Here is a 16,505-nt window from a genome sequence, read left to right as displayed (position 1 = left end):
ATTGTCTTTTTATTTCTTTTGTTTTTGTCAATTTTATGTTTACTGAGTCTTTTTGATTTTCTTCTTTGTTTTGGTAGGTAGGTTTGTTAATTTTCTTTGTGGTTACTGTGAGGTTTACCTTTATCATCCTATGTTTGAGACAGTCTGTGATGTTTAGATATTGCCTTGGCTTTCTCTCCACATGGGAGCTTTGTAACTACACCATTCATTGCCCCGTTCTGTTTTGAAGTTGTCGTCGATTTCAGATTGACATCTCTGGGCCCCTGGTTTTGGATCTGCAGCTTTATTCTGCTTTTGAGATTTCTCTACCTGGGTTGGTATCTTGGTGATGCCATCGTTTGACTTGCTCTCTTTTGTTTCTTTTATGACTAGTGTAGCATTGCAAAGTGCATGGAGATTGGCGAAGAGCAAGAGAAATATCCTGGCCGTTCAACATTAATTGCCACCTTTTTAGCTCCTATAAAAGAGACAATTTTAAATTTTAGTAGAGTGTTTAACTTCAGAGTAAGTTAAAGCTGTCCTTGACTCCAGTATAAGACTTAGCAGTAAAACCTTCAAAGCTGTTGAGCCAAACAGCTTAATTATCTTCCATGGAGTACTTCTGAAAGGAAATGGGAGCCAGCCTAAAGGAATTTATGGTAAAAGATGAGAGAGTAAAGCAATTTTTGCTTTATTGCTTCTCCTGAAACTCAGCAAAAACAATATGAAAAGTAGAGCAGAAGCTTGTCTTTCATAAAACTAGAAAGGGATGAATCACTAATTCAGAAACTGAGAAATTTCCTCCAGTGGGAGGGGCCCCAGAGCCACAACGTGCTTTTTCACATCCTTAGCAAGATTCAGATTTCACTAAAAGCAAATAGTACTGTTTTGAAACATCCAACCTCAAATTAGTGTTTGAAGACTAAGCACGAAGTGGGCTGTGGGAGAAGCAGAGAGCATCACTAGACAGAGCCTGAGAGAGGCAGCGTTGAAGGAGGAACCAGAAAGGGCAGCCATCCTTATAGCCTGGGACACATCCCTACTCCCAAGGAACAGTTGGAGGGGAGATAGAGTGGAGGAGAGAGGGGAAGTGACATTCTGCTTTGCAGCTGCTGTAAGCAGAGACATGAAACAAGCCCTGAGCCAGTTAGGACATGGACTATACATAGCCCTGGCTTCATTTGTCAGGATCGTGACCTTCTACCTGTTCTGTGAACCTTTGGGTGGAGGATGTTGGGAGCAGAGAAATGTTCTCCTGAGGGAGAGTACGGAGCAGTTCGATAAGAGGGTGTTTGAAGATAAATATTCAAATCGATGTGCCAAACCCTCCATGTCACTTTTTCAAAGCCCCCCGACACTGTTTTTAAGCAAATGCTAGGTCCAAAAAAAACCCAAAACCAACCCACTGCCATCAAGTCGATTCTGACTCATAGTGACCCTATCTGCCCTCTAGCCCTGGTGGCGCAGTGGTTAAGCACTTGGCTGTTAACCAAAACGTCAGCAGTTCACATCCACCAGCTGGTCCTTGGAAGCCCTGTGAAGCAGTTCTGCTCTGTCCTATAGGGTTGCTATGAGCCAGAATTGACTCAATAACAAATTGACTCACCAGTGGCAGGTTTGACGGTTACAGTCCTGGGGGGTGCAAATGGTTAATGCCCTGGTCTACTAACTGAAAGGCTGGAGGTTTGAGCTTACCCAGAGTTGCTGAGAAGAAAGGCCTGGCGATCTACTTCTGAAAAATCAGCCATTGAAAACCCTATGGAGCACAGTCCTATTCTGACACACATGGGTAGCTATGAGTGAGAATTAACTCAATGGGAACTGGTTTTGAATAACCAGAAAGAATCTGTATGGGACCTCTATGTAGACAGAGATGATGAAAAGTGGGGGGGAGAGGGGAGAGAAAAAGAAAAGAAATAAAAACCAAGAGGTAGATCAGAAATACATATCTGATAAAGAATTACTCCAGAAAAATTAAAGAACATTCTAGACCGATACTTCTCTACAGCCTCAAAAAAATGAAAGGGAACATAGGCCTTTTGAGAAAAAGCTCAAAGACACAGCATGTCAAAAATGACAGTATTGCAAAGGAGGTGAAGAAAGACTGGCAGAGCTAAAAAAAAAAAAAAGAAAAGAAAAAAGATCGTTGATGTTGTTAGTTGCTATTGAGTCAATTCTGACTCATGGTGGCCCCCTAAAAGATTAAACACAAATAAAATAATTGCAGAACTAAAATTAGAAGCAAAAGAACCATTGCAGGAATTATTAGGAGTTCAGAGGACAAGCCTGAGACAGTCATCCAAAATCAAACGGAGAAGAACAAAGAGATAAAAGTGATTAGAGAGATCGCAGAAGTATATAATGAGGGACAGGAGAATGAGAAAGGAAAGAGAAGGTTCAAGGAAAAAGTAAGGGGAAATTATCTGGAACTAAAGGACGGCCTGAAATGTCAGTGTAGATGGACGTACCATGTTTTATATACACACACACACATCAACCCAAAACCAAACCCATTGCTATCGAGTTGATTCTGACTCATAGTGACCCTATAGGACAGAGTAGAACTGCCCCATGCGGTTTCCAAGGAGCGCCTGGTGGATTCGAACTGCTGACCTTTTGGTTAGCAGACGTAGCTCTTAACCACTACACAACCAGGGTTTCCTATATGTGTGTGTGTGTGTATATATATATATATGAATATATGATTGTACTTTAGATGAAGGTTTACAGAGCAAATAAGTTTCTAATTAAACAATTAATACATATATTGTTTTGTGACATTGGTTGCCAACCCCACGATATATCAACACCCTCCCCTTCTCGAACTTAGGTTCCCCATTACCAGCTTTCCTGTCCCCTCCTGCCTTCTTGTCCTCACCCCTGGGCTGTTGTGCCCATTTAGTCTCATTTTGTTTTATGGGCCTGTCTAATCTTTGGCTGAAGGGTGAACCTCAGGAGTGACTTCAGTACTGAGTTAAAAGCATATCCAGGGGCCATAATTTTGGGGTTTCTCCAGTCTCTGTTAGACCTGTAAATCTGGTCATTTTTGTGAGTTAGAATTTTGTTCTACATTTTTCTCCAGTACTGTCCAGGACCCACTATTGTGATCCCTATCAGAGCATGGATATACCATGTTTAGGAAAATATTGCCCAGAATAATCCACATTAAAACATCTCTAAGAAATTACCGAATCTTGAAGTTAAAAAATAGCTTTTTAAAGCATCCAGGCAATAATAATAATGATGACAACAATAAATAACAAAGCCATGTACACAGGTAAAGAATTCAGACTGGCCTCATACATCTTCATGACCCCATGAAAAACCAGAAGACAGTGATTTATTATAGGAAAGCGTATGTCACCTAAGAATCTTAAATCCAGCCAAATTGTTGTTTTTACCTGGACTTCTGGTCCTAATGCAATAAGCACCCCCGAGTCATTTTTTATACGATGAAGTAAGAAAACAATAATCAAAATAAAGATCCTAGGAACAGAGAAGCTGTGTAGTATAAAACCACTGATCATAAACATGAACCAAAAACCAAACCAGTTGCCATAGAGTTGATTCCAACTCCTAGTGACCCCATGTATGTGAGTAGAGCTGTGTTCCGCAGGGTTTTCAATGGCTGATTTTTCAGAAGTAGATCTCCAGGCTTTTCTTCCAAGGCATCATCTGGGTGAACCAGAACCTCCAACCTTTCATTTAGCAGCCAAGCGTGGTGCCACCTAAGGTCTCCTGTGATGAACATAGAGCCCATCTAAATCTAATGCTAAGATTAAACAACAGTGGGAACTAGTTACTGAACCCCAATAGAAAATGTTAAATTGTGGATATTGTTACATAAATTGGAAAGGGGATAATGGAGAAGAGATAGGAAGACGGTAGATATACTAATTTCCTCCTTTGTCATAATCAGGAGTCAGTGGATACTGTCTAAAGTTGATAAAAATCAAGAAATAGAGAATTCCTACTACTTAAAGTTATAAGGAACCATTGGAAGAGTTAAAAACAGACCATAAACCTTCAGAATTACCAGAAAGGGAAATACGTACATGGACACACACACACACACACACACACACACACACACACGGATGATAGAAAACAAAGTAAATGTTAAATTCAAAGAACAATCTAAAAACAAGATGGCACCTATAAGAGGGCTACAATGAGCAAAGTTACTCAGCAAAGTTAAAATAGAAAGACGGCAGAGATAAATCAGGCAAATGCAAACCAAAGAAAAGCAGAGCTCTGAATGTCACCGTCAGGAAGGTTAATGTCAAGCAAAAGATGCTGAACAATTGAGAAGGATTTCTAAAAGTTGTATGGTCCTGTTTTGCGGCCACACCACGTCAATGACTCCCAGCCCTCCAAACCTGAGAAACAAGACCCAGAGGTCTTGTAATTTATGTTAAATCCCATGCTCACTTTGTCCAGGCATCCCAGGGACCATTGCCATGGGAAGAACAAAGAGAGTCCCCACTCAGATGGCTGCAGCGTTTGTACGACCCTCCTGGCAGAAGGAAGTAGACCTGACACTGTTGTGTTTCTCAGGGTGCTTGCTTTCAATCTCCCCAGCCTTGCCTCCACCATCTCTAAGAGGGTCGGGATTTGTGTCCCTTCTATTTATGAGTCTATTCCCCGCACAGAGTAGGTTCATAATTGGACGATCTGATTTAGAGTGGAAATCTGTAGGAATAATGCACAATGAAGAGTAGTTAGGAGGCCCTGGGTGGTGCAAACGGTTAAGCGCTTAGCTACTAACTGAAAGCTTGGCAGTTCGAATCCACCCGGAGTTACCTCAGAAGAAAAGGCCTGGTGATCTGCTTCTGAAAGATCACAACCATTGAAAACCCGATAGAGCACAGTTCTGCTCTGACACACATGGGGTCACTATGAATGAGTTGGGGTTGACTCAATGGAAACTTTTTGTTGTTGTCTGTTAGTTTGGTAGAGTGATTGGAATTTCATGAGGTTAGATTACAGCACATTTTGAAAGTAAGTGCCCCCCTCTCCCCGCCCAACCCCAGGCTGGCCCAGCAAGTCGGAAAAAGTGATGCTGGCGCAATCTAAACTGAAGATCCATGTTGAATCTTTATGCACCAAAATAACACAGCAGCAGAGCACACGGAGAGAACGCTGCAGGAAACACAAGGAGAGATCAACCAGCGCGCAGACCGAATTCATGCCAGTGTTTCTCAAAGACAGTCTGTGATAAACCAGAGGGCAGGATTGGTGGGCAGCTGTCATGTTGAACCCAGTACCTTTTTAACCTTTCTGGTTTCCAAGACACAGCTGTGTAACATCGGAGCTGGGATAACCCTGAGGACTGTAGGATGACATCACGGATCGAGAACGAGAACATACCACACACCTCAGAAGAACGGATCGTCTGATTTGGCTGCCTGCGTTAGTGGGTTTTCTCTTTCCTGATTATTTCCTCTTCATTTTCAGATCGTGGCCAAGAGATACAGAGATTTTGAATTCCCTCCTGAAATGAGTGGCCTCTGGAGATATTTGAACAATGCCTACGCCAGGGACGAGTTCGCAAACACGTGTCCAGCCGACCAGGAGATTGTACACGCATATTCAGATGTGGCAAAAAGAATGAAGTGAAGCTGGGCTGTTTCCCGCTGTTTCAGAGTCAAGTGAGCTAGGCTACAAAAAGTGTGGTCTGTAGGTTTTCTTCCAATGACCGCCCTTTGGAAAATAATGCTCACAGAGTGATCCGCCCAATGCCAAATGATACGTCGTCTTGTAATATCTTATCTGTGTATCTGAACACACCCACTATCTATCGCAATACACGCCCGGTTGTCCCGGTTATGGTAGCTTCTGTGTCTGACACCCATGGAATTTAACCTGTGACATCTAGGAAGTGTGTTTTTCAGTTTAAGTTTCAAAGCAAATTAAGTTTTGGTTCACCTCCTCCAATTAAAAAAAAAATTGCTCTGTCCCTGATAATTAGTTTTCATAATCATATATAGCTTGCTTTTCTCTTCTAAAATATAATTTTTTTCAAAATAAAAAAACTTAAGTGGTTTTGTAATTACAAAATTATACGTGCCTATTCTGAAATTTTGCGGAAACCCTGGTGACGTAATGGTTAAGTGCTACGGCTGCTAACCAAAGGGTCGGCAGTTTGAATACTGCCAGGTGCTCCTTGGAAACTCTGTGGGGCAGTTCTACTCTGTCCTATAGGGTCGCTATGAGTCGGAATCGACTTGACGGCACTGGGTTTAGTCTTTTTGGTTGGTATTCTGATATTTTAACACAACGTAGGAGAGTATAAAGAAGGAAGCGAAAGAAATCACCTAAAATTTCACTACATGAGATAATAACTGATAACTTTCTGGCAAGTGCCTTTCAAATCTTCAATCTCAATCTCTCACACACACACTCAGACCACACACACAATTTTGCATTGTGAGTGGGATCACGCTCCTTTATTTTGGAGGAGTGGTAAGGAGAACTCTTGGTGGTCATTCATGCTGTTGTTCTTAGTTGCTGTTGAGTTAGCTCCAATTCATGGCGACCTTATGTACAACAGAATGAAACATTGCCCCATCCTGTACCATCTTCATAATTATTACTATGTTTGAGTCCATTGTTTTGGCCACTATGTCAGTCCAACTCACCAGGGGTCTCCCTAACCTTCACCAGCCCTGTACTTTACCAACCATTCACGTTGTTGTTGTTAAAAAAATTGTTGTTAGGTGTCATCAAATCAGTTCCAACTCATAGCGACCCTATGTACAAGAGAACGAAACACTGCCCAGTCCTGGACCATCCTCACAATCATTGCTAAGTTTGAGCCTATTGTTGCTGCCACTGTGTCAATCCACCTCGTTGAGGGTCTTCCTCTTTTTGGTTGACCCTCTACTTTACCAAGCATGATGTCCTCTAGGGACTGGTCCCTCTTGATAACATGTCCAAAGTATGTGAGACAGAGTCTCACCATCCTTGCTTCTAAGTAGCATTCTGGTTGTACTTCTTCCAAGACAGATTTGTTCATTCTTCTGACAATATTCTTCGCCAACACCAATCACCAACCATCCATAGAGGACCTAAAACAGACAAGATTTGGCACCCAGAGCTAGAGAGGCTGTTGTGATCAGGCTTCCTGGAGGTGGAGGATTATAGAGTTTGCGGACCAGCAGGGCCCAGCTGGAACCAAAGCTGTGGACCCCGGCCCTGCATTGCTTCTGCCTCTGTGGTGCCTGCAGCCTTGGGTTCCAGGACAGGAAGCTGAGGAGCGTGGCATTGGGGTCTGTAGGTCCTTTCCTATGCTTTCCCTTGTTCCCTCCTCATGGAGACCATGCCGTCAGGAGGACCCTTTACGTAATCTGCAAGTTGAAGGATCTCCCTGCCTTGTGTTGAAATGTGAATCAGGCACACCTTGATTTCTTCTGATGGCTGCCCTCTAAGCCATCCTCCTCCGCCTGCAAAACAAACAAACAAAAGCTGTTGCTGGCGACCCCATGTGTTTCAGAGTACAACTGCACTCCACACAGCATGGCACTTATTCAAGGGATGATATGAGGTGGGGTTGCCTGGTCCTTATAGAGGCTTTGCCCTTTCTAATCTCACTTAGAGGTCAAGCAGGGAAAATCCAGGGAAATTAAAGTCATGTGAAGTTCTGGTAAAGGTCAAGTTAGGGAGGAAGTGGAAACTCTTGACTCAGAAGGGTTTCTGGTTTATCTGTGGCTTTTCCTCCACCATCCCTATAACCAACTTCTTGTCAACAGCTCTGTGTGTGGGCTGGGTTGCTGGGTTTCAACCCAAGGCTCGGAAGACCAGCGAGAGGCTGCTTAGATAGCCTTCAAGAGCTGAGCCATCTGAGCATTATCCATCAGGTGGAGTTCCTTTGACATACATCCTACAGGAAACCCTTCTTGCAGAGTTGGGTGAGCATGTGGTTGATGCCAAAATGCTCATTTCTCATTTACACATCAACTCTGTGTGTGACTCACTTGGAAGAAAGTAAAATGCATTAATAATAGCCATCCCGAGATTTGGTAACAAACGTCTAGTAAGAGAAAACAGAGTCCGTAATATAGTGGCTACTTGCGTTCCCAGCTTAACGGATGCCGTGGTCTCATCCAGGGCAGCAGGTCCCATAGTCAGCTTTGTTAATTGTGTGCTTTTGGAAGTCAAATCAAACACATGCCCCGGTGATCATGTTGTTCCACATCGTCTTAGGAGTCAGACTTTTACACCCGATGTTGCAATGTTCCACTTCAACGTGGCAAATGAGTAGACTACCAGATGTCACTAGGGCTAACTTTGTAGTTTTAAATGCTAAAATGATCTACATGAACCGTGTACCTTAAAAATTAAAGACATTATTAAAATAATTCAATGCAATGGATTTTGTTTTGTTTTGGGGCATTGGCACTGGAAGTCTGCACGTATGTGGGTATATGGGGGGGGCGAGGAATATTCCAGGTTGTTCTGTGGGCTTGAAACCTTTATTACAGCGTGATTTCTAAAATACAATGCTTTCCCCCTTCAAAGCATATCTTGCAGGGTGCAAATAGCGTCTAGTAGTGAAAGGGCCTCTCTCCTGAGGTTGATGGAGTGACAGGGTCTTTGGAGAAGATTCCAGTTTCACTTCCAGTTGCCCAAGAGGCTGACAACTAGAAAAAAAAAAAAAATCAGCTTTACTTCTGAACATAGAATCTCCAAAAGTGGACTAGAGAGGAACACGAGAGCATCACAAGGTTATAGTTTCTGGGTGCCACCCAGCAAACAAGGACGAAATGATAAAATTTAGCCTCAGGAAGGACTTTTAGGGACCAGGGGTCTCAATAGGTAATAGCCAGTCTACAGGTCAGTCGCTACCAGGAACTGACGTATTCCCAAGCCCTTAACCCCACTTCCCACACACACTCACACAAACATACACAAATATACATACAGTCACACAGAGATACACTCACACGTGTATACAAAACACACGCATACACATTCACACACACACACACATTCATACACACCCCTACATACACAAACACACATGCACACATGCTCACACATGCACTTATACACATACGCTCATGCAGATACACATTCACACATGTACACACAAATACATTCACATACAAACACACACACACACCCTCACACACATATACAAGCATACACACATACAGGGGTGTTTGTCCACATTATGCAATGAGCTCTCCTTTGGGACGATGGCTTAATTCTGAATTCTTCTCTTCGGTGAGTTTCCCTTCAGCCACTGTGTCAATCCATGTCTCCTCTCCAGGAGGTCTTGAAAGAAAGAGTCTCCTCTCTCTGAAACATCTTTGGGTGGCCCTGTCTGGTGGCCCTGGATGGCTTAGATCACCTATCAAAGTCCCTCGAAATTCACTGATAATACTTTTCTCTGAAAGAGGTTCTGTCTGGAATTCCTGAGAAGCCAGAAGGTCCATTTCCATTTTTTAAGAGAAGAACCATTAGAAGTGCAGTGGCCCTCATGGGGAAATTTGATGTTACCTTCTGGGGATCCACGACCTTAGCAACGCCGGGTCCTTTGGGATGTGGAAGACCACCAGAGAAGTCCTTGTGTCATTTACCTGGTGGTTTGGGGCTGGATAGCACAGTAGTGATTTGACACCTCATATACATTTTGGTTACTCTCTGAGATCACAAGGAGCCTTCCAGTTAGCTGGGTGAAGGCTGGCCAGCCCTGGCTCTCTCCCATACGGTACAGTCAGTAGAGGAAGTTTGGGTCTAGAACTCAGAGCCTGGTGAACGATTAATGCCCGGGGCTAAGTTTTCCTGGAACATTGTAATGTCAGGAGAATCGAGGTTCCCACCTACCAAGCACTCGCTCCCTTCTCTTTAGTCGGAAACCTACTGGGCTAGCATTTTGCAGGGTGTGTGTGTACAGAAGCTCCCCCAAAGTGTGAACTCCAGATCCCCATCTTCCTAAGGGGGATGGAGAGGGACGTTGAAGTGGATGAGAACTGAGGAAAGGGGGAGGGTTTAGGATGGGTTGGAGCAGCAAGATTACTCAACACCTGGATTTTTAATCAAGGGATCTTACTAAAGAACAGCCTATCCTTTGTCAGACAGAAAAGAAAAATGCAAAACAGAAGCCAGTAATCAATCAAACAAACAAAACAACAAAAACAAACCCATTGCTGTCAAATCGATTCTGCCTCATAGCAACTCTATAGGACAGGGTAGAACTGCCCCATAGGGCTTCCAAGGTTGTAATCTTTACACAAGCAGACTGCCACATCTTTCTTCCATGGAGCAGTTGGTGGGTTCAAACTAGTAACCTTATGGTTTGCAGTGATCGCTTTAACCACAGCGCCACCAGGGCTCTTTAGAAGCCAGTGGAGATCTAATAAACACAACAATCAGTAGGGTACTTTTGATTGGAGGGACTCTGGAAGACATGGCCCCCTGACTCTTTGTTAGCCCGGAAATGAAACCATTCCCAAAGCCAACTCTTCAGACAAAGATTAGACTGGACTGTAAGACATAAAATGATACTCGTGAAGAGAGCGCTTCTTAGCTCAAGTAGATAAAAAAAACATGAGACTAAATGGGCAGCTCCTGTCCAGAGGCAAGTGGAAAGGGCAAAAAGGGACAGGAGCTAGTTGAATGGACGTGGGAAATCCAGGATGGAATGGAGGAGTGTGCTGTCACGTTATAGGGAGAGCAATTAGGGTCACAAAACAATGTGTGTATAAATCTTCGTATGAGAAACTAACTTGAACTGTAAACTATCACTTAAAGCACAATTAAAAAAATAAAAAATAGGGTACTTTCAGGAAGATGTGTGCACACTCACTGTTTTAAGCCTGTAGAGAGAGTGTATGCTGGTCTCTTTGGCAGCGTTTCCAGCCTACCCAGAAGTCAATGCAGAAAACTTGGGGTTCATTTGTGGTAAATTACCACAAGCTGCAAGACCACAGTGTTTTTACTGTTTCTGATGAACTCTTAAGATAATAAAAATCAGTTGCCTTTGAGTTGATCCCAACTCATGGCAATTCCACGTGTCTCAGAGTAGCACTGTGCTCCATAGGATTTTCAACCGCTGATTTTTCAGATCACCAGGCCTTTCTTCTGAGGTACCTTTCAGCTGGCAGCCAAGCCCCTTAATTGTTTGCATCACCTAGGAACTCCCTTAAGATAATAGAAAGGGTTCTTTAGGGACAAAGCATTTCCCCGTCAGAGGTGGCTCAATTTACTGTGGGCGAGGTAAGTGTTGGTCGGTATGGACGATGAGGCTACCAAACAGTTGGAGATGTTTCTTTAAAACCAATCCACCCCTCAGTTTTTCATCTCCCATTAGTGCAGACAGCTCTGCTGTCTGCCAAGGGCTGGCTCCCTTCTTTCTGCCCGGGACTCTGTGTACAGCTTTGAGCAAGTCACTAAATTTTGCTGAATCTCAGTTTCCACGTCTGTAAAATAGGCAAATAAAAACTTCTCCTACCTAATTCTTGGAACTGTTATGAGGATGTACACAAAAGTCCACAGAAGTATGAAAACTTAGTAAATAAAAGCAGAGAATGAGGTTTTCTTCCTGGTTATTGGGTTGGTTTTTGTACGCAATAAATAGTTTCCATTGGAAACAATGGATGCCAAATGCAGAGCCATCAACGGGAGGAGAATCTGCAGGGAACACGGTTGTCAAGGCTGAAGAACCAGGCCTTGCGAGGCAGAGCCACCTGGTGGGCAGGGAGCTAGCCAGGGAGTCCAGTTGCTCCTGGCTGTGAGGCCTTGGACGGGCCACATTAGCTGCCTATGAATTTTTCTCCCCAAGGCTAAGAAGAATCATGCCTGAGTTCATGAAACTGAAGTGGAAATGGAAGTGAAATTATTTTGACCTTGTTTAAAATATAGTGCTTTGTAGTTTCGAGTTGTGCTCTGACTCATGGAGACCTCATTATAACAGAATGAAATGTTGCCCAGTCCTGCACCATCCTCGTGATCGCTGGTATGCTGAGCCCATTGTTGCGGCTGTTGTACCAATCCACCTCATTTTGTTGGGCCTCTGCTTTACCAACAATGATGTCCTTTTTAGCCATTGATTTTTCTTGATGATGAGTCCAAAGTAACAAGTCAAAGTCTTACCATCCTCACTTCTAGGGAACTTTCTGGTTGGTTTTGCTTATCCTATTGTCAGTCCATGGTATATCGAATATCCTTTGCCAACACCACTGTTCAAGCGCATCTATTCTTCTGTCTCCCTTGTTCATTGTCCAGCTTTCATATGCATATGGGGTGATTGAAAAGACCATGACTTGGGTCAGGCACACCTTAGATATCAAAGAGAAATCTTTGCTTTTTAAAACTTTAAAGAGATCTTTTGTAGCAGATTTGCCCAATGCAATACATTGTTTAAGTTCTTGACTGCTGCTTCCATGGGTGTTGATTATGGAACCAATTAGGATGAAATCACTGAAAACTTGGATTTCTTCTCCATTTATCATGATGTCGTTTATCGGTCCAGTTGTGAGGATTTTTGTTTTCTTCCTGTTCAGGTGTAATCCTTGCTGAGGGATGTAATGTCTGACCTTCATCAGGAAGTGCTAATGGGTTCTATACTACTTCAAAATGTTTTTGATGTTAACTGCCTAGCTCTGTCCCAGCTGGCCTGTGTCCCTGATTTGTCCAGCTGGCCTGTATCCCTGATAAACATCCTAAAGAAGACCCTTTGAGGTCTTAAAAGCTACTAGGCAGCCATCTAAGATTCATCAATTGGTCTCAGCCTGCCTGGAGCAAAGGAGAATGAAGAGCACCAAAGACATGTGGTAAAGATGAACCCAAGAGACAGAAAGGGCCACATAAACCAGAGACTCCATCAGCCTGAGACCAAAAGAACTAGATGGTGCCTGGCTACCACCCATGACTGCCTTGATAGGGAACACAACAGAGAATCCCTGATGGAGCAGGAGGACAATGGGATGCAGATCTCAAGTTCTTGTAGAAAGATCAGGCTTAATGGTCTGACTGAGAATGAAGAGACTCTGACAGTCATGGTCCCCAGACCCTTTGTTATCCCAAGATTGGAAACATTCCTGAAACCAACTCTACTGACAGGGATTGGCCTGGACTATAAGATAGACAATGATGCTGGTGAGGAGTGAGCTTCTTGGCTCAAGTGGACACATGAGTCTATGTGGGTAACTCCTGTCTGGTGGGGAGATGAAAGGAAGAGGTAGACGGGAGCTGGCTGAATGGACACAGGGCATACAGGGTGAAAGGAGGAATGTGCTGTCTAATTAGGAGAAGAACAGCTGGGAGTGCATAGCAAGGTGTGTATAACCTTTTGTATGGGAGGCTGACTTGATTTGTAAACTTTACCTAAAGCACAATAAATAAAGAAAACTGAGAGAAAAAAAAAAGAAGAAGACCCCTTGAACTGGGAGCCTGGGAGGAGACCCCTCTGGGTCGAGGTCAGTTCTGAAGCCGTAACTGGGCACATGGCACCCACTCCCAGTATGACTCATTTACTCTAGTCTAGAATGCATACAAGAGCCTTGCAAGGCATAAAACATATTTCTGTCTTCCTGGTTTTGGCTGTTCCCCGCTTCGTCATCTAGATTGTGGGCTACTATTAAAAATGGGCACAAATCTTTAGAAAAATCAATCACTACACAGCAGCCAAGACTACACAAGATAACTTGTAGGAAACCACTCTGAAAACTGAGAGGTAAAACACAAATATTAACTATGTTGATGGTTATCTGCCTAGCCACTAACTTTCTGAATTACTTCAATTTAGCCCCGGAGGTGAGACAAGCAGTGTCTAAGAGACCATCTCTAAAACTAGAGAACAACAGCCCTGCTTTTAATTTGCTCACAGCTGAGAAATACACCATAGTCACCTCCTCGGAGTGACTCTTGCAAGGATGTGCTTTTCAAAAAGTATGTGTCATGGGGTCTAGGCCCTGAAGGATGCTAACTGTATTTATGAAGTCAGGCTTCTCAATGGCCAACATCCCAAGGATGGCTAAGGCTTCATCTCAGCAGCTGGCAGGGCGGAAGGCAGGCAGCAGCTGAGATCCTAGCAATTCTGACTCAACCCAAGAGTGAAGAAGGGGTCTCGTGTGAAACAAATTGGTGCCAGAGTCAATCATCCCAAGGTCCTCATTTACACATTTTAAAAAACATTTGCAGTTGAGTTGACCCCAACTCATGATGACCCCATGTGTGTCAGACTGAAATTGTGCTCCACAGGGTTTTCGATGGCTGATTTTTCAGAAGAACATCAGACCTTTCTTCCGAGATGTCTCTGGGTGGACTCAAACCTCCAACGTCTGGGTTAGCAGTGGAGCACATTAGTTGTTTGTGCCACCCAGGGACTCTCCTCCAACGTCTGGGTTAGCAGTGGAGCACATTAGTTGTTTGTGCCATCCAGGGACTCTCATTTGCACATTACCTTCTACTAAAGATACCTATGGGGAACATGGCATTTCATCAATCTTTCTGTAGGTCAATATTCCATATTAGCCCTTCCCTTTGCAGATATGAAAAATAATCCTGGTAATTCTCCCCCCTTGAAGAAGCTCAAGGACTGACACTTCTTCACATAGTCAGGTGTGAAGATCTTATGTTGAGGGAGAAAGAAACCCTACTTGGTGAAGAACCAAACCACACCCACCCACCTGGGAAGGTATATTGAGCACCCTGGAGCAGAGGGTGGGGCTGGGCACCCAGGAATGAGTGGGTAGCTTCATAGCTTCTATATGAAGACGAACACAGCATCAGGACTCATTAACAACTTATGACATGCAGATGACACAACCTCGGCTTGCTGAAAGTGAAGATGACTTGAAGACTCACTAATGAAGGTCACAGACTACAGCCTTCAGTGTGGATTACGTCTGAATGTGAAGAAAACGAAAATCCTCACAACTGGACTGACAAAGAACGTCATAATAAATGGAGAAAAAATTGAAGTCATCAACGATTTCATTCTACTTGGATCAACAGTCACCTGATATGCATGCAAAAGCTGGACAATGAAAAAGGAAGACAGAAGAATGAACGTAAATTGTGGTGTTGGTAAAGTACATTGAATATACCATGGACTGCCAGAAGAACAAACACATCAGTCTTAGAAGAAACACAGTCAGAATACTCCGTGGAAGTGAGGGTGGGACTTACTTTGGGGAAGTCATCAGAAAAGATCAGTTGCTAGAAAAAGACATCAGGTTTGATAAAATAGAGGGTCATGGAGAACAAGGGAAACCTTCAATGAGGTGGACATACTAAAAAAAAAAAAAGATCATGAACATTGCACAGGACCAGGCGACATTTTGTTTTTTCGTACATGAGGTCTTTTCTGAGCCATCCCTATGGCGACTAACAACAGGGCAGAGGAATGACCAGTTGGCTGTAGAGACCTGGTCACCCTCTTACATCAAATGCTGGCCACTGAGCCAACACTCAGCATGGTTACTACTCTTGCTTTCTAAGTAAAGCCAGGTGCCTTTGGGGTCTGGGGCCCGGAGAGGGCAAACCAACTCACTTCAGACTCTCTTCCTTACCAGAATCTGGTCTGGTTTTCTTAGGGCTGGATCCCCCCACCCCTAGGTTCCTGAGTCTCCAGTGCTGCCTGGCCTTGGTTTGCTTCTCTTTTTGCCCTTTTCTGGGGCCCAGCACTACATGGGGGCTAAACTCTTGGGAGTCCAAAATTTGAAGAGTATTCATTGTTCTAGTCGGTCCCTTTATTGCTTAAAATTTCATAAAGATTACAGCATAGTAGATGAAACAAGGCAGGGTATTTCATTTATGCATTAAGAAATTTTTTTCCTTTCCTTTTTTTATGGTTGTAAAAATGTATATAACAAAGCATTTGTCAATTGGTTGTACTTCACGTATATGATTTAGTGACACCAATTACATTAACCAAGTTGTGCAGCCATCACTAACATCCACCGCCAAATTTCCCATCACCATAAACAGAGAATCAATGCTTCCTGAACACTGATTCTTCTTTTCTCTTCCTCCCACCCTTGGTAACCACTAACAGGCTTTGGTCTCTAAACATTAAGCATAGGTAATTGTTTTATATAGGTGAGATCATACAGTATTTTATACAGGAGAGATCATACAGCATTTGCCCTTTTATGACTGACTTATTTCACTCAGCACAATATTGAAGTTGTCAAGGATTGCATTTTACTTGGATCCACGATCAATACCCGTGGAAGCAGCAGTCGAGAACTCAAATGATATATTGCTTTGGGCAAATCTGCTGCCAAAGACTTCTTTAAAGTGTTAAAAAGCAAAGATGTCACTTTGAGGACTAAGGTGCGCCTGACCCCCCCAAAAAGAAAAAAAGCCGTGGTATTTTCAGTCGCCTCATATGCATGTGAAGGCTGGACAATGAATAAGAAGATCAAAGAAGAATTGATGCCTTTGAATTACAGTGTTGGTGATGGTGATGAATACTGAGTATACCATGGATAAATGAATGAACAGAAGAATGAACAAATCTGTCTTGGAAGAAGTACAGCCCTCCTTAGAAGAGAGGATGGCGAGACTTCATC

General features: G+C 43.3%; 1 protein-coding gene across 1 annotated transcript in view; it reads left to right on the top strand.

Moving 5' to 3' along the window:
• The window catches only part of CLIC6 (chloride intracellular channel 6), a 63,891-nt gene extending 55,550 nt beyond the window's left edge, over positions 1–8,341 (top strand). The window contains exon 6 of the mRNA XM_049857972.1: positions 5,437–8,341. Within this exon, the coding sequence (XP_049713929.1) occupies positions 5,437–5,598 (162 nt within the window). The 3' untranslated portion in view covers positions 5,599–8,341. The remainder of the gene's footprint in view (positions 1–5,436) is intronic.
• Positions 8,342–16,505: the final 8,164 nt, after the last annotated feature.

Source organism: Elephas maximus, chromosome 18 (genome assembly GCF_024166365.1).
Source record: "Elephas maximus indicus isolate mEleMax1 chromosome 18, mEleMax1 primary haplotype, whole genome shotgun sequence".
NCBI lineage: Eukaryota > Metazoa > Chordata > Mammalia > Proboscidea > Elephantidae > Elephas > Elephas maximus.
The sequence above is the reverse complement of the archived record's forward strand: the minus strand, read 5'-3'. Positions and strand labels throughout refer to the sequence as shown.